The 22104-nt window shown below is 51.7% G+C and overlaps 1 protein-coding gene across 1 annotated transcript; it reads left to right on the top strand.

The window, feature by feature from the left end:
* The first annotated feature begins 817 nt into the window (after positions 1-817).
* On the top strand, positions 818-18844 carry Hrk (harakiri, BCL2 interacting protein). Its single transcript, XM_047561905.1, has 2 exons — positions 818-1263; positions 16365-18844. Exon 1 carries the CDS (start codon positions 932-934, stop codon positions 1205-1207), a length of 276 nt encoding a protein of 91 aa, XP_047417861.1. The 5' UTR covers positions 818-931; the 3' UTR covers positions 1208-1263; positions 16365-18844.
* Positions 18845-22104: the final 3260 nt, after the last annotated feature.

Here is a 22104-nt window from a genome sequence, read left to right on the forward strand (position 1 = left end):
GCACATTAAATCCGGATCACCATCATAAACTATAACCCCAGCAGCAGAATAATATTCACAAAGAAAGCAGGCAAAAAGAAGTTTCCATCTAGAAAGCGCCTTGTGAGGGTCTTTCGGGTGCGGACGCGTCGCAACCGGGCTCAGGACCGACCCCTTCAGGCCGCCACCTGGCCACCTCGTTTCCATCAAGGGCTCTAGGCGCGCGCCAGGGGCGCGTTAGGGTCAGGCTTGCCAAGCCCAGTAGGGGGTGGAGACGTGTGTCGGGTGTCTTCAAACCCCAACCGCACAGGTGACGAGTCAGACCTGAAACGGAGCACACTGGGAAGAATCTGGTCCTTTCACCACATTCTTGAATCCACCCACCTCCCCAAAACAAAACAACAGCTTCAGAATATTTTTTGAATAATGCAGCCGAATTCGGTATCAGCCTCATCCCCAAACAGCAAACAAGCCCGCTACCCTCGCCAAATCGGAACTGGAGCTGAATTCAGGAAAAGGAAAAGGAGAAAACCTTCCTTCACGCGCCTCGCCGTGGCGGGGGTCCCCGAGACCCCCAAAGCCCGGGGCCCGCGCCGCAGGGCGCCTTCTCCTGTCCCAGCGCGCCGCGCTCCTGCTCTCCCCAATCGCGCGCCCTCTCGCTGCCGGCGCCGCTAGGGTTAAAAGTTACCTCTTGGTTTCTTCTGCCTGCAGCCCCCCCCCCCGGGGGCCGGATGATGTAACCCCCCTCCCCGCGCCCTCCCCGCCCCCCTCCACCATGTGACACTTTAATTAATAATAGCGCCGTCAGCACAACAAACGCACAACACAAGGAGAAACTTGGTGTCCAGGGGAGGCCCCCGGCGGCTGGAGCGCGGCGGCGGCGGGCGCAGAGGCCGGAGGCAGAGGAGGCGAGGGGCGGCCCGAGCGCGGGGAGGGAGAGAGGCGAGCGGTCATGTGCCCGTGCCCCCTGCACCGCGGCCGCGGCCCCCCGGCCGTGTGCGCCTGCAGCGCGGGCCGCCTGGGTCTGCGCTCCTCCGCCGCGCAGCTCACCGCCGCCCGGCTCAAGGCGCTCGGCGACGAGCTGCACCAGCGCACCATGTGGCGGCGCCGCGCGCGGAGCCCGAGGGCGCCGGCGCCCGGCGCGCTCCCCACCTACTGGCCCTGGCTGTGCGCGGCCGCGCAGGTGGCGGCGCTGGCGGCCTGGCTGCTCGGCAGGCGGAACTTGTAGGAACGCGGGGCTTCTTGGTGGGGCCAGAGCCGAGACCCAGCCGGATCGAGCAACAGGTACGCAAGCGATCGAGCAAGCAGAGCCAGGGCGCGGCAGCTGGGCACTGCATACGCGGGCCTAGACCCGGAGCGGGAGAGTGGCAAGTTGGGCTTTCTTCTCTTACCCTCTTTTTCTTCCTGTACTCTCTTCTCTCTCTCACAAGGATCTTCGTCACCCTCTCCTACCCAGTCCCCATCCCTCCATACAAGTGTAAGGCCCACCGTTTCTGTCCCTATCTCTTGCTCTTATGTGCGCCTTGCCACTCTTCAGCGCGGTGGTCTTGGGAGGACTTCAGCCTCCAGAATCCCCACCAGCACCACAAGTATACACACAACGCAAGTGCAAAGTGTACTTGCTCTAAAAAGGTGATCACAAGCCACGTCAAATGATTATTATGCATTGGGGTTTCAAAACAGGTCCCGGGCCCCCTTCCAAGCCCTTGCCATACCTAAGTCGCCACCGTCTCCATCACCTCTACTGGCCATCACCTTTCCAGTGTCTGGAAAGTGTCACTTGTCCAGTCTGGATCCCTATTCACCCCGAGCTCATCTGGCTACTTCCTTCCCCTCTAGGTTTGCGGTTGGCTTGGTCTTTCTCTCCAAGGCCCCGGCACTTTGCAGTTTTCGGTCACCCTGCCAACTCAGTCGCTCCTTCTCTGGAGAGGTGTCCAATTTAAGGAGCTTGGCCTCCTGTCACCAGACGGTTGTAGCTGTAAAAAGGAGAGGCCCAGGAAGTTGGATGGAATATGAGGTTCTTAGGGAAACTCCAAAAGCTTTAATAAGAAAGTATTTATTGAGCTTCTGAGTACTAGGCAGTTCAGGGTGGGGATGTCTTGAGAGCTCGTAGGCACCGGGCAGGGGTGGAAGGGGTACTGAGTGCCTAGTGTGCTTGGTGTCAGAGAACTGTGCTAGGCCCTTGGCGTGGGGGCAATTATTGAGTACTGGCTGTGCGCCTGGCACTGTGCTCCGGCTTTGGAGGAGGGGCAAAAGTGTTAAGGATCGTCTTTCTTAAGGAAAGAGCTCTGCAGAAAATGGGGGTGGAGAGAATCAGGCAGGGCCACCACAGGTGAGCCAAGGGGCAGAAGGTGCAGATTAAGGGTGAGCACCGGATGCTCAGCCCACGGATGCCCAGCCCACGGATGCCCGGCTCTGTGGTCTGGGCTCTTCCCCACCGTGCACAGACACCTTGGGAAGCTGGCGGAGCGCCCGCAGGCTAGGCCCGGGCGTCTGCGCCCTCAGGGAGAGGCGGCAGCCGGAGCGTGGGGGGTGGCAACGCCCGGGGAGCTGCGGGGGTGCGCGGGGTGTGAGCCGGGAGCGCGGGCGACAGATGTCGCGTGGGCCCGCGCAGCCCGGGCGCTGGCGAAGAGAAGCGCGCGCTTTGGGGCGCTCTCCTCGCAGCTCCCGGGCGCCGAAGCTCCCATCCGCTTCTCCCCGCCTTCCTCCACCCAGGCCAGAAGGGGCCGGACTGGGGCTGCGGAATCCCAGGGCCCCGACCAACATTTTGGATCTTGTGCGGGGAACAGAAAGGGGGAGTCGAGCGACAGTTTTGAAGGCCAAACCAAATCGTGGGATTTGAGAAATAGAAAAAAAAAAAAAATAGGCCAGGAGAGGAGGAGGAAAAGGAAGGTTGGGAACCTGCAGAAAAAGAGACATTGAAGAACAAGTCGCAACTGGGAAAAAGAGAAGCAAAGATGGGAGGGAGGCAAGTGGAACAGCAGCGGGGAAGGGGCTTTGGTTCTGGGGTTACAGGTGGGCTCGCAGGAGCGGTCCCATTCAGGGACTGGGCGGTGCGGGGTGTCGGGCGCCCCACCCTGGAGGCGGAGGACTCCGGCCAGGGCCCAAGCGTATGGGGGTGTGGGTGTCACCGAAGACGAGTCTGCAGGGCGAACCCCGGGCGCTCCTTGCGCGCAGACGCGGTGGGGAAGTTTGGGAAAGTGCGGCCCTCGCTGCCGGCGGGTGGCGAGAGGTTCGCCAGGGCTGCAGGTGTAGGAGGCCGGCAGGTAAGTGTCGCGGTGGAGTTTACTTGCGCATCCTCACTGTTTCAGTCCCGAAGTTAGTTCTGTGCGGTTCCGGGACTGCGCCCACGTCCTCCCCACACCCACCTCTGGCTTCTCCTAGCACCTGCTGTGCCCCGCTGGAGCGTCCGCAGGAGCCACGCCCTGCAGGGTCCTCCTGCCTCGGTCGCCGTGACCCCACACCGCTTTCCTCCAGGGCCGTCCCCTCCCGCCCTTCCGACACTGGTAGATTGTAGCTCACCCCCTGCCCGCGCGCTGGGTCCAGGGACCACCCCCCATGTTCGGGCTCCTGGTCAGCAGGGGGTTCTCTCCCTTCTGCCTACATCCTGACCTCAGAGTGCGTGCAACTCCGGCCTTCCTGATACTGTGAAATTTTTCCCCCCATCTTTCCCCAGTTGCAGTAAATTAGGTAGCAGTGAAAGGAAATCCACGGGAGAAAGATCATTTGTTGAGTTCTGTGCTGAATGTAGGGTGCTCTCCACTTTCCCTATACTGGTGGAGAAATGGGGACGCTCACACCCTACCTGGGTGCCTCAGGGACTTTCTGTCTGCCACAGAGGCCAGGGGCCACCATTTCCAAATCTCTTGGGTTTAAGGGTGAGTTTGCTGTAGGCAGTATCAAAAGGTCCGACAGACTTGTTCTGGAACTCTACTGTGAGCCTGTTCTCAAAAATCGTCATTAAAAACAACAGAAACTAAAACGTGAGACTCAGTTTTCCCATATGTAAAATGGGAACAGTCCAAAATAGCAACTGTACTTAAGACATAGGTCAAATGAACCCATATGCAGTGACAGAACAGTGCTTGGCTCATAGGAAGTGACTATAAATGTGAGCTCTCAGGACAATTGTGCATTTCACATGTTTCTTTCCCAAAGTCGTCAACATTTTACCGTTATCATTGCTGGTGTCCCTTCTGTCCTCTTAGGAAACAGGTGCTGGACAGGTTAGGGGGGTATAATGGTTTAAAGCATGGGTTTAGGGACCAGAATCAATGGATTTAAGTGCCCAGCCAGGCCAGGGGGAGGCATTTAGTGGTAGAGACCCTGCTGAGCATGTGGGAGGTCCTGAGGTTGACCCCTAGTATTGCTTAAAAACAAACAAACAAAAAAATGTAAGTACCTAGTTATTTGCAGGCAGTGTGGCCTCCAGAAAGAGCTATTGCTTCACTGAATCTCTCTCTGTAAACTCGAACTGTACTCTTCCAGGGGTTTTTTTGGCAGATAAGAGAACATCCATTTAAAAGTGTCCAGTACAGTGCCTGGTTCTTAGCTCACTCAGCTTGAAAGGAGTAGGTGGCATCCTACTGATTTCAAGTGGGAACCTGAGGCAGAGAGCATCCACCTGAGCCCTCCCAGATTCGGAACTGGAATTGAAATTTCTGTCTTTGAGGACCACAGGACCCTCACTCGCCCCCTACCACAGGACTTGGGGGCTGCCAGGAAGAGAAGGTAGTACCGTGAATTCCTGCACGAGCGAGATTCCCTTTCTCAAGGTGCCTGGGGAGTCCCTCGCAGGCTGGGGAGGCCGGGAGGAGGACGGGTATGATTTAACCAGTCACGGCTCAGAGATACGGGAGAGGAACAAAAGAAGCTTTATGGTGAGCCGCTGGCGGGCGGAGGCGTGGGAGGAGGGCGGGAGAACGTGCCTTGGGAGGCAGAGGGAATGGAGCCGAGGAATCTGCCCGGGAGAGGGGGCCGGGTGGGCAGACCCTGCCTTGGGACCTGGGGAAAAGGAGAAAGGGGGACTCTGGCGGCCCCAGAGGAGACGTGGTCAGTGGCAAGGAAGATAATGGGCCCGGCAGGAGCCTGCTTTAATGAATTAATGAAGGGCTGGCCCTCCAGCCAGACAAGCTAACTGGTTCTTGGCAGGTACTTTGGGGATTAAGTGGTTAAACCTGGAGGCGCGACCCGCAGGCTTCCCTCCCAGCCCTGCACCCCTGCCAGGATTACTGTTAGCGCTTGAAAGCTTGGGCTTCTGCTTGGCCAGGGGAGAGCGCCAGGCTGCAGGAGGAGGACAGCTGTTGGGGAGGCACCCCCGGGAAGGGGCCAGATGTGCAAGACCCTTGGCAGTCTTCCTGCCACATGGTCGCTGTCTGGAATCATCCACTTGCCTAGTGAGAGGCCTCAAGTGCACAAGTGACTGGGCTGTGGATGTAAAAACAGCCCCACTGAGGGATAATTAAATACGCCCTTGGATGTGGGCTGGGTGGATCTGGCCATCTCTCCGCTAGGTTTTGAAAAGGCAGCTTTTCAGACCCACCTCGGGAGGCAGGGAAGGGCCTGACTGTTGTTTCCCACTGGTGTTTGCGTGATAGGGTTTCAGAGGAGCACTGAGCACCCCATAGTGTCCCCAGCCCTTGGTGACTTCTTTGCCACTGGTGCACAACTATGAGCTGAAAAAACAAATCGCTTAGAAACTATGCAAGACCGTCTTCTGTCCCCGCCCCCTGCAGAGAATGGGCCCGCCCCCAGCCCTGGGCCTGTCCCCGCCCCCTTCAGAGAATGGGCCCGCCCCCAGCCCTGGGCCTGTCCCCGCCCCCTGCAGAGAATGGGCCCGCCCCCAGCCCTGGGCCTGTCCCCGCCCCCTGCAGAGAATGGACCCGCCCCCAGCCCTGGGCTTTGTGCATGATAGACGAGCTCTATCATCCTTGGCCCAAAGTTAGTTATTTTTCTCCAAAATCAGCTTCTTGCTTTTCCTCAACTATTAATATTCAACTATTATTATTGCGGTTCTGGAGACCTAACCCAGGGTCTCAGCATGCTAGGCTGGTGCTCCACCACTGAGCTACACCCCCATCTCTCAACTATTAGTTAATGAGAGCCTATTGTATGCAAGACACCGTAGATACAGAAAGGACCAAGATATAGAAGGCCTGCTCCATGGAACTTGTATTTTAGTGGAAAGAGAAGTAATTAGTACATAGATCTTGTTCTGTTTACTGTTGTATAATAAATTACTCCAAAATACAGTGACTTTGAACAGTTACTTTATTATGCTCATACATGCTGCGGGCTGGGAATCTGGTCAGGATGTAGTGTGGGGGGTTCCAGAGTGTGATTTGTTCTAGCTGCAGAATGACTGGGGGGCTGGGCTTGGGACTGGGTGGCAACTTCATTTACATGTCTGGCTGTTGTTGCTGGGAGACAGCTGGTGCTGTCAATCAGAGCCTCTTGTAATCTGGACTTCCTCACAGCATGGTGGCCCTTAAGATTGGATTCTGACACGGTGATTCAGAGCCTCAAGAATCAGTGACCAGGGAAACCAGGTGAAAGCTGCTGTGCTTCTCTGATGCAGCTTTGGGAATCACTGAGGTTAGAAGCAAGTCGTGAGCCAGGCCAGATTCAAGGCGAGGGATCTGACTCCTGGCCATGGAGAGTGCCAAGGTTCTAGAACAGCCTGTGGAACAGGAAATACTGTTGAGGCCATCTTTGGATTATGCAAGGTAACCCAGAGATCATCTCAGGAAATTCTGAGGGCTCCGAAGGTGATCCATGATGATAATGTGATGGAGCACGTGCTGAGTGCTTGGGCAAGTACCACCTTGGGGGGGAGCCCAGGAAATAGTGATCTTGGATGGCAAGAAGGAGCTATGGCTAGACCTGGAAGAAAGATGTCATAGAACCATAACAAGTCCAGTACCCTGCGTGGTGTATTCGAGGAACAGAAGGGCAAGCAGTGTAGCTTGGTGGCTGAGCTGGGCTAAGATACAGGATGCAGAGATGAACAAGTCCCGACCTCTGCACCTTTCTGCTCTAAACTGGTGCCCCTGCTGTTCAGTCGGGGATCTCTGTTTTGGCCCACATCAGTCAAATGCATCCTTCAATTACTGCTGGATGAACAGAAAAGAAGGAAATCCTTTAACCCTCCTACAAAGAGAAAAATTGGCTTCTCCAAGATGGCTGCCTCACAGCGCTCTGCTCCCATGAACCTTTGCTCCCTGGGTCAGAGACTTAAATTGCTCTGGAAAACTTAATATGTAATATTCTTTTTAAAAGTAACTTCTTTCTTGAGAACAAAAAAAGAAATTTACAAGTTCATCATCAACTCTTTGGAAAATGTTGAATAGAAGAAAATTGTAGTCTTGCCTCCAGAGAAAGGGGGTCCAGCTTTGAGCAGAGGGTCTGAGAATAGAAGATTTCAATCCCCTGCCCTGTGTAATGGCCGAAGAGCTTGAGGCTTTCCATTGGCTCCAAGTTGACCCTCCATGGTGCAATTTTATGATTGCCACCTGATGGTACCAGGGACTGTCTGCCTGGGACGCTGGTACCTTTCCCCTGTGGTGCGCTCTCTTCAGGCTGGATGAAGGGGCTTCCTGGAGCTCCATTCCTGGGAGAGGCTCCCTAAAAACTTCCAAATCCCCGAAGCAGACATTGGAGAGTTAACAAACCAAAGAGGAAATCTGTTAGTCTGCAGCTTTACTGGACTCATTCTCTGGAGGTTGCAGTGTTAAATGGGATAAATACTGTATTAGACTGTATTTTGTTCTATTTATTTATTTTGGTACTGGGCATTGAACCCAGGGGCACTTAACCACTGAGCCACCCCCCCAGCCCTCTTTTGTATTTTGTTTAGAGACAGGGTCTCCCGAAGTTGCTTAGGGCCTCGCTAAGTTGCTGAGGCTGGCTTCGAACTCATGATCTTCCTGCCTCAGCCTCCTGTGCCATTGGGATTACTGGCGGGCGCCACCGCACCCTGCTATATTTTGTATTATTTAAATGGCATATACTAGATAGTGTGAAAATGTTTCATGAGAAAGCAGTTTCCTGGAAGCGGTTTCCCTTTTTGATTTTTTTCTTTTTACAGTAACACGACCCTGGCCTGGGGATGCAGCTCAGTGGTACAAAAGGTTCTTATGAGCATGCGTGAATCCCTGAGTTCCCTCCCAGCACCAAAAACATAATACTGCTAATTAAAAAAAAAAAAAAAAAAAACACTTCTGTTTGAGAAACAATTTCTACTTTGAAATCATATCAATAAAAGATGTACATGCACTTATGATTCTCTGCTCCATCTCCCTCTCTTTTTTTGTGGTGCTGGGAATGTTGGACGATACACGTTAGGCAAGTGCTCTACCACTGTGCTGTACCCACAGGCAACTCAGAATTCTTTTAATAAAGATCTACGCTCAGAGTTTAGAAGAAAATTGTTGCGATTGGTTTCATCTCACTATCTACTAGTGTATTTCTTTCCATTTAAAAAATCGGATTAGTACTTTAGTAGATAGATAAATATATTATCTGCAAACTGACTTTTGCAACATATTGTTGTCCCCAGTATCTGCAGGGGATTGGTTCCAGGATCCACTTGGTGATTGACATCCACCCTGCTCAAGTCCCTCATGCAGAATGGTGTGGTCTTTGGATGTAACCTATGCATATCCTGTGTTCTTTAACTCATTCTAGATCACTCATCATACCCAATGCAAAAAGTCTGTATATGTTTAGCAGAGATGCAGTTATTTTTCTGAATGTTTTCAATCCATACTTGGTGGGACTCAGCCAGGCCTGGAGTGCTGACCATCTCGCACACAGTTCTCTAGGCTTTACTTATTTTTCTGAGCACACTTCTTAAAGTTTGTGCTATTTGGTTATTTCAACATTTATGTCCACTATTGTTGGGCATTTGGATTGGCGAAGTCCTTCTAAGATGCTGCCATACTGATTCTGAGGGGACTTCCAGTGGCTCTTGAGGGGAAGGTCTTCAGAGAGTGGGTCACTGGGATAGATTCAAGAGGAGGTACTGTTTTCAAAGACCTCCTGGACTTCAAAGATGGTGGGCAGACCATGGAACCTAAACCTTGAGTCGGAAACCTTACCCACTGGTAACTGTTTATTTTATTCACCCCAATTTTATGCTCCATCAGATAACGGCCTCCATCTGCCATTTACTAGCGGTGTGACCTTGGGCGAGTCCCTTTACCTCCTGAGCCTCAGCTTCTTCCCCTGGAAACTGGGAATCCCAATAGTGCATTGGAGGGGGCTGGTCCTAAAGAACCCGGCTGGGCTTCGTAAGACCTGGCCCTGTTCACTTCTGTGATTGGCCGTGAGCTCCCAGGGTACGGAAGCTTGCCAAGGTCTGGTCAGTGCGCACCAGCCATGCCACAGACGTTCTGAGGATGTTGAGTGACAGCTTGGGACTTGGGTTGGGCCTTGGTGGTTTTAGGTTGAGCTCATGGGGCCATATTCATGGCATGGAGAGGAGCTCTGGGAGCTTTGCTGAGCCTCCTGCTTAAAGCAGATGCTACTTCTGCCTCCCCGCATTGTGACCGGCCAGTAGCCTGCTGGAGTCACCCCTGGGGCCGGGAGAACGGGTGCATGGAGTGCCCTCGCTTGGATGGACCTCTTACTCGGCCATTACCCCAGGACGGGGCTCCCGTCCTGGACAGCACAGGTCTCTCAGCCCTGCAAGGATGCAGTCACCACGTCTCTTTAGTCCCTCACTGTGTCCCTGAGTCTGGGGGCATGGGGACTGGCATGGAGCCGGCAGTCCCCGACCACTGAGTGCAGGAATGTGGGCAGTTCGGGAATCCCATAAATGACACCAACCAAATGGGCTGATGTCACTTCAAACTGGGTTCTGCTTCCGTCTACTACCAACCACGGTTTTGGTCCAGTTCTCAAGATCTGGGCCACCAAAAGGTCACTCTTCTAGAAACAAAGCCAGAGCTAGAAAGGACATGAGGGCCCGTCTAACCCAGCCCCCTCAGTGGGCAGATAGGGAAACTGAGGCCCAGAGGCTTGGGAAGAGGAGCTGACCTTAGAGGCCCCGGTGTCTCGGGCTGCGGTTGAAACCACTCATTTCTCAGATGACTGTGGCTTGAATCGGATTTGACTTATTTTGTTTTTTTTTTTCTTTTCTTTTCCTCGGATACTTAAAAATCAGGCAGTCTTGTGTAGAAACCCGTATTTCCAGTTTTTCTTGATGAGACAAACGCTCCAGGTATCCCAGACCTCCAGGTGCGTTTGGCGGGGCTCAGTGCCTTTCCTTCCTGACCTCTGGTTTCAGGGATCCCCTACCGGACCTTCCTGGGTGCGCACAGCCACCCGGGGGTCCTCTCTGAAGTTCTCACACCCGGGCCTTCATCTGCTTCTCCTGCCCTTTCCCCCAGTGAAAGTGGGTTGTGGAGATGGTCCCGAGTCAACGCAGAAAGCTTTTCTTCACCCTTGTGAATGGCCACGTGGATGGACCATGACTTACTCTTGGGTCCCCTCCCCAGCCACCATTTTCCAAATGGTGTGAACCAGGTCACAGGGGGCGCTTGGAAGGTCAAATTCCCAGAGTCTTCCAGGCTGGCGCAGGGGGTAGCTGGGGCTGCAGAGGGGCCAGAGGGCCTTTGGAGACCAGGGTTTGCTTCGAGAAGCCTCTGCCCATGTTAACTGGGTTCTGCTCTGTGCTGAGCTACTTCTTCCCGACTCTCAGGGCCGACTCCTCTGAAAGTCGAGTTAGCCTGACATTCAAGGCCCACCAGCTGCCACCTTGTAGTGGGTAGCAGCTGTGAGTCCTTGAGTCCCTCCATGGACTTAAGGGGACCAATTCTATCCAGCGATAGCGTTGATGACCATGTACTGCTAGTAGGAACTGAAGTGTAGCAAATGCTTCCTCCAGAGGCTGCGGAAGGGGCTCTTCCTTCCTCCAACACCCAAACGCCATCTGCTTTTTTCAGTCCCCTTAGCACAGTCTCCCTGGTTTCCTGACTGGCCAGCATGAGTGTCCCTTACCTAAACTAGAGCAATCTTCCCGCTAGGAGGACTCTGCACGGGCAGCTTTCCCCCAGGTCTTAGGCACCGGGATTGCTGGAACTGCCCCAAGTCCCAGCTGAGGTCAGCCTGCGGGAATCAGGGACGGAAGACTGGCAGCGGCCACCTGTGCTCACTCACTGACTCCTTCACCGACACTCAACAGGCGTGAAATGCAGCATCTACTGTGTGTCAGGCACTGTGCTGGGATCCGGGGACAAGAAGGGTAGGAAAAAGAAAAGAGGACACCGTGTCTATAAGTGGGCAGAAAATACCTTCAGAGGCTGAACAACCAGCTGTTCACAGCTGCTGCCTCTGGGCAGGTGGGCGGGTTTGGGAGGGAGCCAAGGAGACCTTTATATTCTTTTATGTTGCTTGACTGTGTGATTAACCACTTGAGCAAATAACAAGAGCAAAAAAAGATATTTTTTTAAAAAAATTTTAAAATGGGGCCACTTAGCAGGGAATCCAAGAGTCCTGACTCTTCTTGGATGTAGGAGGGAGGGGACTTCCCAGGTAACCGCGGCATCCCGGGTGAAAAGTGGAAACAGGAACGTTTTTCCAAGACGATTCATGCATCTCTGCAGTCCTGAGCTTTGGTTGTGAGTCAGCATCTGAGAAAGTTCTTTATGAGCCAAGTTTGAGGGCAACCTATCCCAGGAGCAGAGCCGTGGCTCATGGGGACTGGTGGATCGATGTTTAAAAACAATTTTAAATTGTACAATGACTACTTGTAAAAAAAAGAAAAAAAGAAAGAAAACCACACACACACACACACACACACACACACACACACTCACACAATAATGCAGAGGTAAAGTATATAACACACAGCAGGTGCTCTTTTACTGTCCCCAAATCCACTCCCTGAGGGTAAATGACAAGGATAACAATAATAATAATAAATGCAGACCTGACTGTGTGTCATTGCTTCTGAGTGTCTTGCGCATATTACTACTTTCAGTCCTTACCTCGGCACTGTGAAGAGTAGCACTCTTACTCTCTTCCTTTTCTAAGGAAACCAAGGCCCAGAGAGGTTAAATAACTGACCCAAGGTCACACAGCTTTCAAGTGTCTGAGTCAGGATTTCAGTTGAGGCATTTAACCTGAGTCTGTGTTCTTTACCATCACGCTATCTTGCCTTTCTGTCAAGTTTATATAGACATAAGCATATATGCACATATCCCTACATCTCTCTCTATACATATATATCTACATGTAAAGGCTGAGCATTCCTACTCTGAGAATCTGAAATCCAAAGTTCTCCAAAATCTAAACTGTTTTGAGCACCAGCATGACAACACAGGAGAACTCTTGACCTGTCCTCATGCGACAGGTTGCCGTGAAAATGTAGATGCACTAAAAATATTGTACGAAATGAATTTTGAGTTTGGACGTGGGTTCCCAGCTCTAAGACATTTCAGTATGTATATGCAGATATTCCAGAATCTCAAAACAAAATCTGAACTCCAAAACACTTGGTCTCAAGCATTCCGAATAAGGGAGTCTGTGTATGTTGGGGTGGGGATGGAGATAGTGTAAACACACACACACACACACTCATTAAAGGAAAAGAAATTGGGGATCATGCTCTTTAGTCATTTACTCTTTGCAGTTAGGAATCAGCCAGGTCCTGTCTCAGCATGTTTAGATCTGTCTTCCTACTATGCATGTTTTTTGGGGGGATGGTGGTAGTACTGGGGACTGAACTCAGGGGCACTCGACCACTGAACCACATCCCCAGCCCTATTTTGTATTTTATTTAGAGACAGGGTCTCGCTGAGTTGCCTAGTGCCTCGATTTTGCTGAGGCTGGCTTTGAACTCACGATCCTCCTGCCTCAGCCTCCTGAGCTGCTGGGATTACAGCCATGCCTGGTTCTCCTCTGCACGTTTAACTGGTCAATCCAGACTCCTACTGAGGAACTCATGGGTTGTTCCAAATTGCTGTGGTTGCAGATCAAGCTAGAAGGAAACTCCTGGGCACGTTCTTGTGACTAGTTCTGTGGGCGAGATCCCCGGCCCAGGGTATGTACCTTGAGATCCCTCCTAAAGACCTGCACATGCCCACTCTTGGTGGGAGAGGGTGACATGGTGTCCACAGGGTGAGAACACATGCTCAAAGTGCTGAGCAGAGGTGGTTCCCAGGCTCATGTTTGACCTGCCCGTTACCAACAGTAAATGGGCTCTAGAGTTTGTCCAGTTAGTAGCCCAGGACTGTTTGGGATAAATGCCCCCCAAAGGTCCTTGTGTTAAAGTCTTGATCCCCAGCCTGCAGTGCCATTAGGAAGTGCTGAAACCTTTAAGAGGTGGGGCCTAGAGAGAGGTGTTCTGGTCATTGGAGGTGTACCCTGGAAGGGGACCCTGGGGCCCTAGTCCCTTCTTCTTCCTCTCTTTTGCTTCCCGACCACCATGAGATGATCTGTTTTGTTCCATCACACTTTCCCCACCTTGCCACAGGCCCAAAGTGATGGGGCTAATCGATCATGAACCGAAACCTGCAAATCTGTGAGCCAAAATGAACCTTTCCTCTTTATAAGTTTGTTATCTCAGGTATTTTGTTACAGTAACAGAAAGGTGACTAACACCCTCAGGAAATCTTTAGACAGACTGACTGTAGGATTAATGACTTACAGGTTGGGAAATCAAAATCAATTGCTGGTCTCACCTCGTTTTGTATGCAAATGCTGTTACTTTGGGGACTGTAGTAGATCGTAGCTTTAAAAATATCTCCTCTGCTGAGACCATTGTTATTTTTCCATCATTATTTGTCTTCAGTGAACTATCCAACACAACTTCAGTTCCTCCGACTTTCTGAGGCAGGTCCTTGCTCATCATGGTCCTCTGAGCAGGCTTGTTCCTACCTCGCCTTGCTTGGTCCCTCCCCCACCTAAATGATCCCTCCTTCTTCCAAATATGGGGAAAATACATTTGCATATCTTCAAGGTCCAGTGCAAATCCTGCATCCTCTCGGAAGCTTTCTTGCCGAATGCAACCCCATCCTGACTTTGGGCTGCCAACACTGGTCCTCTGTAGTACTGGCCTCTGGCTTGTCATGTCTTCCCCAGTAAGACTGGAAGCACATTGAGGGCAGACACCTGACTTCTCTAGTGAAGAGAACAATGCTCCGCACACAGCCGACATACTCGATGGCACGTAATAGGTGCTCAGTAAACATTCCTTCCTCTCCCTCCATCCCTCCTTTCTCTGTACCTGTGCATCGGGCAGTAGAGACGTCAGAGGCCATGCTGAGGTTCCACTGACTCTCATTCTGTAGATTTGTGGCTGGAAAGCAACTAGGTGAGATTTTTAGGTGGCTGCCAAAGCTGGTTTTCATAAACTAGGTCACATGTGTCTATCCATTGTATTAACTGATGTCTCTGAGCATTCTTTGAAAACGGGAGGGTGACTCCGCAGGACGCAGGAGTCTTGTGGTGCTTGTCCTCAAGGGGTAGAAGGGGAACTGGAGAGGGGACTTGCTGGCAGGTCTTTGACCTCCACCTGAGCGGTTCAGTAGCAAAAGTTCCCAAGCCACTGATTTGGATCCTTGTGACTGTCAGCTAATGCGGGCGTGGGGACCAGGTGTTTATGATTCACCTCTTTCCTGCAGTCAGATGGATTAGTCAGTGTCCAAGTTGGAGGCAGAGATGGCCCCGAATGGAATCATCAGAGACAGTTTAGCCAGGGTTCGAGGGGAAAGACGTGGGCAGGGTTCAGGACACCCGTTGGGGATAATGCAGCACCCAGGGGTGGCAACAGAGGGGAGCTGCTACCTCTTGGGGGAACCAGACCTGGAGCTAGGAGGGGGCGGTAGCTGACTGACAGATGCCGTGGTCAATCTGTGACCCAGGAAGAGAGTCAGCGAGTGAACAGCCAGGGTCTCACTTCCCACTTGTGACTCCTATTGGCCAAAGCCAGCAGGAAGCCAGGGGCCAGAGGAACCTGTTGGGACTGTTGGTCCAAACCAACAAGAGGGGGCTTTTTCTACCCGGGAAGTCTGTGTTACTCATGGAGTTTATACCACCTGCTTCAGGGTAGTGTGTGAAATTTTTTTATCTCCCCATAATTTATAACCATAAAATTTCCTTTTTTTTTTTTTTTTTTTTGCAGTGCTAGGGATCAAACCCAGGACTTCATGCGTGTTAGGCAAGTGCTCCACCACAGAGCCGTATCCCCAGCTCCAAATCCACCCTTTTAAGGTGTGCAAGTCAGTGACTCTTAGTGTGTTCCCAGAGTTGTGCCACCAGCCCCACCATCGACTCTGGATATTTTCCATTTCCCTAAAAGAAGCCCCATCCCCATCGGCAGTCACTCCTCACTCACCCCGTTCCCCTCAGCCCTAAGCAGCCACCATTCCACTTGCTGTCTGTAAAGCTTTGTCTGTTGTGGACATTTCATATAAATGGAATCACACAGGATTTATCCTTCTGCATCTGGCTTCTTTCACTTGGCATGATGTTCTCAAGGTTCATATCCATCGGTGGAGAAAGTATCAGTAGTGCCTCGTTCCTTTTTTATGGCCAAGTAATATTCCTTTGCGTGGACAGACCACATTGTGCTTATCCATTCATTAGTTTATGGATGTTTGGGTTGTTCCCACTTTTTGGAGATTGTGCAATGCTGCTGTGAACATCTGTGTACAAGTTCTTGTGGATATATATTTTTCCATGGTCTTGGGTATGTTCTGGTTTTCCCGCCTTGCTTGGAGTGCCCGTTTTCTTTTCCAGGTGAGTTTCTTGACACTCTTCAATTCTCAGTAGGGACCTGCCTTTTTCTCTGGGGAACTTCTCTGACTCCCCTTCTCCCTCATGAGCTGCCTCTCCCGGGTCTCCCCAGGCACCTGCTCTCCACACAAGATCATATTATCAATTTCTCCCCATCTCCTTGTTGGCCTCTGAGCCCCTCAAGGGCCAAAATTATGACATGGGGTAGGCACATTCAGGAATGGATGAATGAGCATGCAGAGTCTCCACAGCCCTGCCTGGAAAAGGAATCTAGGCAGTGAACAGATGAAGGTCCTGTTCCTAAGATTGAGAAGCCGAAGAGGCATCGTAGCTCTAGATTTTTTATTTTTAAAAAATTTTCAAAAGATGCCAATGCAAACACCCAGGTCTGCAAACAGAGAGGCGGGTGTGTGCGTGCAAAACGTCTGTTTGGGGAAGGCTGCGATGTGGGCAGAGCTTCCGGCGGGTGGAGAGGAACCCCACGCCTAGTTTGGGGGGAACATTTCTCCCCAAATCCCGGCTTCCCCTGGAGCAGCTCCCCTCCCCCCCTCGACATCTGGGGCCGCCTATGCAGAAACCCGCGGCGCTGACGTCACCCCCGGCAGCTGTCTGCACTGACGAAATACAAATCTTGATTTCTGCAGGTTGGCGAAACCCTGTGTCCTTGGAGAAAGCTGGTTCCCGATTTCCTGAGGGGGAGCCCAGAGCTTGACATGCCGCGGTTGGCGCTTCGAGAAGGAAGTGGAGGCTACGACGGCACCTGGAGTACAGAAGAACACGGATCGGGACTGGGGGAGCCCTTGGGAAACCCAGCTGCAGAAACAGACACCCCAATGCTATTTACGATATAGCTCTATATATACAAAAAAAGAGAGAAAATATGAATATTACGTATCAGTGCATGCCTTGTCTAGGACGTGGTCCCCTCCCCCTGACACCTCGGATGTGAACTTGATACTTTGTAATGTCTGGGGCACCAGAAGAGAGATGCCTGCTGCTGTGTATCTAGGAAATCTGCTTAAGACTGGTGGGAATTAGCCTCAGCCGTCTCCAAACACCTGGGCATAGACTGGGGCCCGGTTTTGTAGGGGCACTCTGGGATACCCCCATTTCTTGATGCGTCCTAGCCTCTCTCTGTCCCTGTCGCCAGATCCCACTGTCGCCGCCAGAGAAATGGGATGTGTTGTTGTTTTTTTTTCCTCCCCCTTGCCAATCCGGTGTCTCTGGTGCTTCACTTTGATTTTGCTGGTGCTAAGCGAGTTCTTTCTGGTTCTTCAGCGGTCATCTGCAGACAGACCTGGAAGGCCAGGGGACGAGAGAGATTTCTATTTTGCTGTTTTGGATTTTGTTTGTTTGTTTGTTTTAAAGGGTTGAGTTGCAAAAGTGCCACCTGAGAGTCTCTTCTCTTTTTTCCACGTGGGGGCACGAATACCCAGAGGTGCGAGGGGGCAGAGTCTGGGGTCCAGGAGGGAGGAGGGGAGGGAACGCCATTGATCACCGCCTGCCTGGGAGGCCTCAGGTGTGACTTGGTGGCTGTCCCTTCCACTCCCACAGAAGGATCCTGGGAGTTCAGCCCCTGGCCTCCCCCACTCTCCAGGGGGATTTCAGGGCTTAGATTTTATGGATTTAAGAGCCAAGAAATGGCTAGGTTTCTGGTTGAGGGTGATTTATAAGCAAGGGACATTGGGGGAGGGAGTGGGTCATTTAAATGAAATGTACCAGCATCTCCCTGATTGTCAGAGACCTGATTCTCCCCCCACCTCCTCCCCTGGATAAGCTACTATTTTCAGAAGTTTCTAGAAGGGCTAAAAAAAGATGTATGCTGGACTGAGACTTGGCTGCAAAGACTCTCCAGGGAGCTGTGATTACATTTTGCTTTCATTTTTTAAAAAGATCCAACAAAAACAGGTATTATTCCCCAATGCGGGTAGAGTCACACACTCTCACCTGCTCTGTACCTGTCATGGCCGACATGGTGAATGCAGACTCAGTCATTCTTCAAGGCTGGATCTGCAGGTCACCTAGAGATGGGGCTCCGATGGGCTGATCAGCAGACACCCTGCAGTTCTGAGAAGCCAGCATCAGGATCTGTCGTTGTTAAGGTACCCGGGGCTGGAGGGACCCCCCACCCCATGCCTGGCTGAAGATTACCACCAGGTCCTTCAGACCACATGGCTTTGTCAGGGTTGCTGAAGCTGAGAGCTGGGTTCCTTTCTTCTTGATTTTTAAACCCATGCCTTATGCTTCTCTAAAGAGCCCTTTAAAGAAAGAAGCAATCCAGAACTGCTCAAGGGGAGGGGCGCTCCCCTCGTCCACACCCCCAGCGCTGATCTCAGCAAAGCAAAGCAAGCAGGCTGGTTTCTGGAAAACTTGTTTCCCTCAGCACTCAAACCTTCCCCCAGCAGATGTGTGCAGGGGACTGGAGAGCAACAAGGGCTGCAGAGGACAGAAGGTGACATCCCCACCCAGCCAGGAACTCGGAGAGGGCAGATTCACTGGGACGGCATCAAAGAGTTTCTGCTTGTATTTCCCGCCTTTCCTAGCCAGAGACCAGAATCCTAGCACATCCATTTTCTGGGACTGGGTTCCAATACGACAGTCGTGTGCATTCAGTTCTCTGCTTCTTGAAGGCTGTACCTTCAAGACAGCAGTGGGGACATGCTGACCCTGTAGATCTGGGGAAAGGGTGAAAAGTCAGAGGATCCCTTTTTTTTTTTTCTGACCCTGACTTGCCGCCTAGCTGACGACATTTCCCTTGGAGGACCCAGACTCCAAACGCTGGGGTTGGCACTGGGGGCGATTTCAGTTTCAATGAAGCCACACTGCTGGAGAAGCAGGCACCCGGGGCCTCCGGAAGGAGCTTTACAGCCAAGTCCCTTGTACATAGTCTCATGCATTATCAGAAACGGTGTATTTATTGAATCCTGGCCTTTTCTTGCACATCATTAATTTGAGTGCACTTCTCGACTGCCCCGACTTTTGACAAGGGGTTGTTTTTAATGCTTGTTTTTATATGAGATTTGACTTCTTGATGGACCTTTGTATTAGGAAATTGAAGCATGATCTATATGTATATATGGTCTCCACCGTCTCTCCTGTTACATTACTTGGATTGCATGAGATAGTGGGCTGGGTTTTTTTTTTTTTTTTTAAATATTTCCACAGTGTGCAAAAGACTGGCACCAACCCTCCCTTTCTCTCCCCCACCCCTTTCCTCCGGCTGCCAAGGAGCCATTGATTTTGATTAGCTTCACTGCAGAGCGTGTGTGAGGAGAGGGAAAGGGAGAGAGGGAGGGAGGCTTTGAAATAAATTTTAAAAAAGACCTCATATCGGGTTTCAGCAGACGGCAGTGTGTGTGTGTGTGTGTGTGTGTGTGTGTGTGTGTGTGTGTCCGCGCAGAGCCGAGGGAGGCCTCTGAGATCATCGCTTAGGTAGCTCGCTGCATAATGAGACCAGGGCTGTACACCACCTCCCGGCCTCCGTCCTGGTGGCTCTGCTGGCTCTCAGAGGGTGGGGGTCTGGGAGCCATAGGGGCTGAAGCTCATGGGACTGTAACCTTCCAGATTGAATCCATTCCTTTCTGGAAGCTTCTCTTCGTCATTCCATCCCCCACAAGCAAATAAGAACTCGTTTCAAATCTGAGGTCCCATTTTCTGTTCCCTTTGTCGTGGGGGTAGCTCGAGCAATGGATTTCTGTGGGGAGCCCCCTGACCCTGCTGGCTGCTGTCCATGGTCCTGGGCTGGGGGCCTCTCCTATAGGCCATGCCTGTCCCCACTTGGCACCCTTCATTAGCACAGTAGGGACTTCTCCACTTCTTTCAATGGTCTCGTTTTGTTTCTTTTCTATTTTGATGGGGGGGGATGGTGGTTTAAACATTGCTGTCACAGAACAATGAAGCTGTGACTGGCTTTACAATTCATGTAGCTGATCTCATGTTCCTCTAACGCTACGATCATGTTTCTGACAGTGACAACATATCACTCTTCCTGCTGGTGACCTGGGGGAGTCCTGGTGTACCTGCCTCCTACACAAGTATCTTTTGGGGACACTGCAGTACCACAATGGACTTTCTGAGTGTCCACTTGGTGTTAGAAGCTGCAATGACCAGCACCTAGGTTTTGTTCTTCTCTGTTGATACCAATTTCTTGTCTGAAAGTTCCTTTCAGCCAACCTGGGGCAATCAGAGTCAGAAGTTGGTTAGTAAGTTAGAGGGGACAGGCCAGACACTCTGGTCGAGTCCCGCGGAAGCTGACCAGAAGCTCCAGAGAGGGAGGAAGTTGAGGTCAGCATGTCATTTTAAGACTTAAGCCGAAAGTTTATTTTTAAAATTTTAATTGATTCATTCAACACATATTTATTGAGCATCTACAGTGTGCAGAATTCCATCTGGGAAGACTGACTTATTGATCCTGGAGGGGCGTTCTTGCCCAGAAACAGATGATGTGAAATGCCCCTCTCCAGTCTGGTTCACAAGTTTTAACAGATTTGTCAGGTCACCACTGTGACCCCAAGCTCTGCCGGCAGATTGTTATATAGTATTTACCGTGCACCACGCTACCAGCTGAAGGCAGTCAAAAAGCTGGCGACCAGCATGAAGACTGGTCTTGGCTGCTTTCTATAATATTCAGAGCTCTCCTGTACGAAGCGTTGGCCACTTCCGGGCACTGGGGGAAGCGCCTTCCGCGTCTCCCTCCGTGGTTCCTTGCACTCACTCCAGCAGATGTTACAGCCCAGGGAGCTGAGCTCAGAGAGGTTATGCAACTTGGCCTAGGCCACCCAGCCAGTGGCCGAGTCAAGCTTGGTCTCAAGTCTGTGTGACCCCCAAGCCCATGAGCTGCCTGCTCTGCTAGTCTGGACCTTTCCGTGGATTATTGCTAGTTCAGGGGCAAGAACACATGTGACCCCAGCGGGGAGCTGGGGAGCCTGACTTGGGTCCACCGTAGAGTGTCACGTTTGGGGACCCTCGAGGCTAGATGGGTTAGTGTGGAATTTTATGGACTCATTCCCCAACCTTTGTGTTCCTGTTTTCAATATGGTCCAGGGTGAGTGTCCAGCTTGCAAACAGGGCCTGCCTGAAGTTGTGAGAAGCTTCTCTTACCTCTCTCCCGTCTTCTTCCCCAACCTGTACCCTGGGTCCCCTGCTCCCTGCTCCCCTCCCCCACCCCGTGTTTTGCACTATAAATGTCCAAGAGCCTGTGTGTGTGGCAGAGATGGTTGTGAGGGTATCTGGAACCCAGGGGGCGCTTCTGGCCCAGCTGGAGAGGCAATAAGCGTGGGGACATTCCGTTGTGAGTTCCTGCTCGGCGGGTTTGTTTTGCTCTTTTGTAGGAGGGATTTCATACCCTGGAGATGCTTTGTACATATTTGTAATGATTTTATTAAAAACTTCGTTGTGCACTTCTAGCCCAAGTCCTTTGTCTTTTCATTTCATTTTGGAAGGCTGGTCCTCAAAGCCCACGGGACAGTCTGGCTGCACCGTTGATGGAGATCCCCTGCCCCTGGGCCCTGCATACCCCCCTCTTCCCTGGAGGAGGTCACACACCTGTCTCGGGTCTCTAATTCCTAAGGGCTCCTCAGGGGAAAGGTTTGTTGAGACAGTACCCAGGCAACAGGTTTGGGGAACTTGCCCAACAATTCAGTCTCCAGCTTCATGCAAATAGGTCACACTGGGTGAAGTACTTCCCCTGCGTTTGTGTGGTCAGAGACACACCAAGAGACCAGGTTCTAGTCCCTTCCTAAGAATGGTGGTTGGGGCAGGTTTTTTATTTTTTTTTGGGGGGGGGTCTGTTTATAGATAAGAGAGCTTCTCTTTTCCTTGGAATCTCACCCCTTCCCCACTCTCCACACGACTTTGAGGGGCTGACTCCGTCTCTCCACCTGCTCCATCCTCACCTCCAGGCCTCCATACCCGACTGGGCCTGGCTGGTACTCCGCTTCCCACGGCTAAAGTCACTGACCTGGAGACATGAATTTGAGGTGGCCTGAGGCCACTTTGGGAGCTCTGGGGGTGCAGAAGCTCTCTGGGCTGGGGTTGTTCAACTAGTGGAATACAAGCACAGAGTTGCAGGGGTGGGGACATCTTACCACCACATGGGACCCGACTGTCTCAGAGGACGACAGAACTCAGGGCAGGAAAAGAGGATCATCACTGCAGCCCCTGAATCCAGCTGTGCCTGAAGTCCATACTATCACAGGAACCAAATCAAGTCCTTTTAAAACTTAAGCCATGTTTGCACTGGTTTCCTAACAATGGCAACCAAAAAGCTCTTACGATTTATTTTTTATTTTTATTTATTTATTTTTGTGGCTGGTGTCATCATGTTACCCTGAGAGGCATAAACTGTCACCTAAAGGTAATGATTTGAATTTAGATATCCATTAC

The sequence above is a fragment of the Sciurus carolinensis genome, chromosome 8, assembly GCF_902686445.1.
Source record: "Sciurus carolinensis chromosome 8, mSciCar1.2, whole genome shotgun sequence".
Lineage (NCBI taxonomy): Eukaryota > Metazoa > Chordata > Mammalia > Rodentia > Sciuridae > Sciurus > Sciurus carolinensis.

Coding starts and splice junctions, on each gene's coding strand:
- Hrk (XM_047561905.1), top strand. CDS start 932: ATGTGCCCGTGCCCCCTGCACCGCGGCCGCGGCCCCCCGGCCGTGTGC.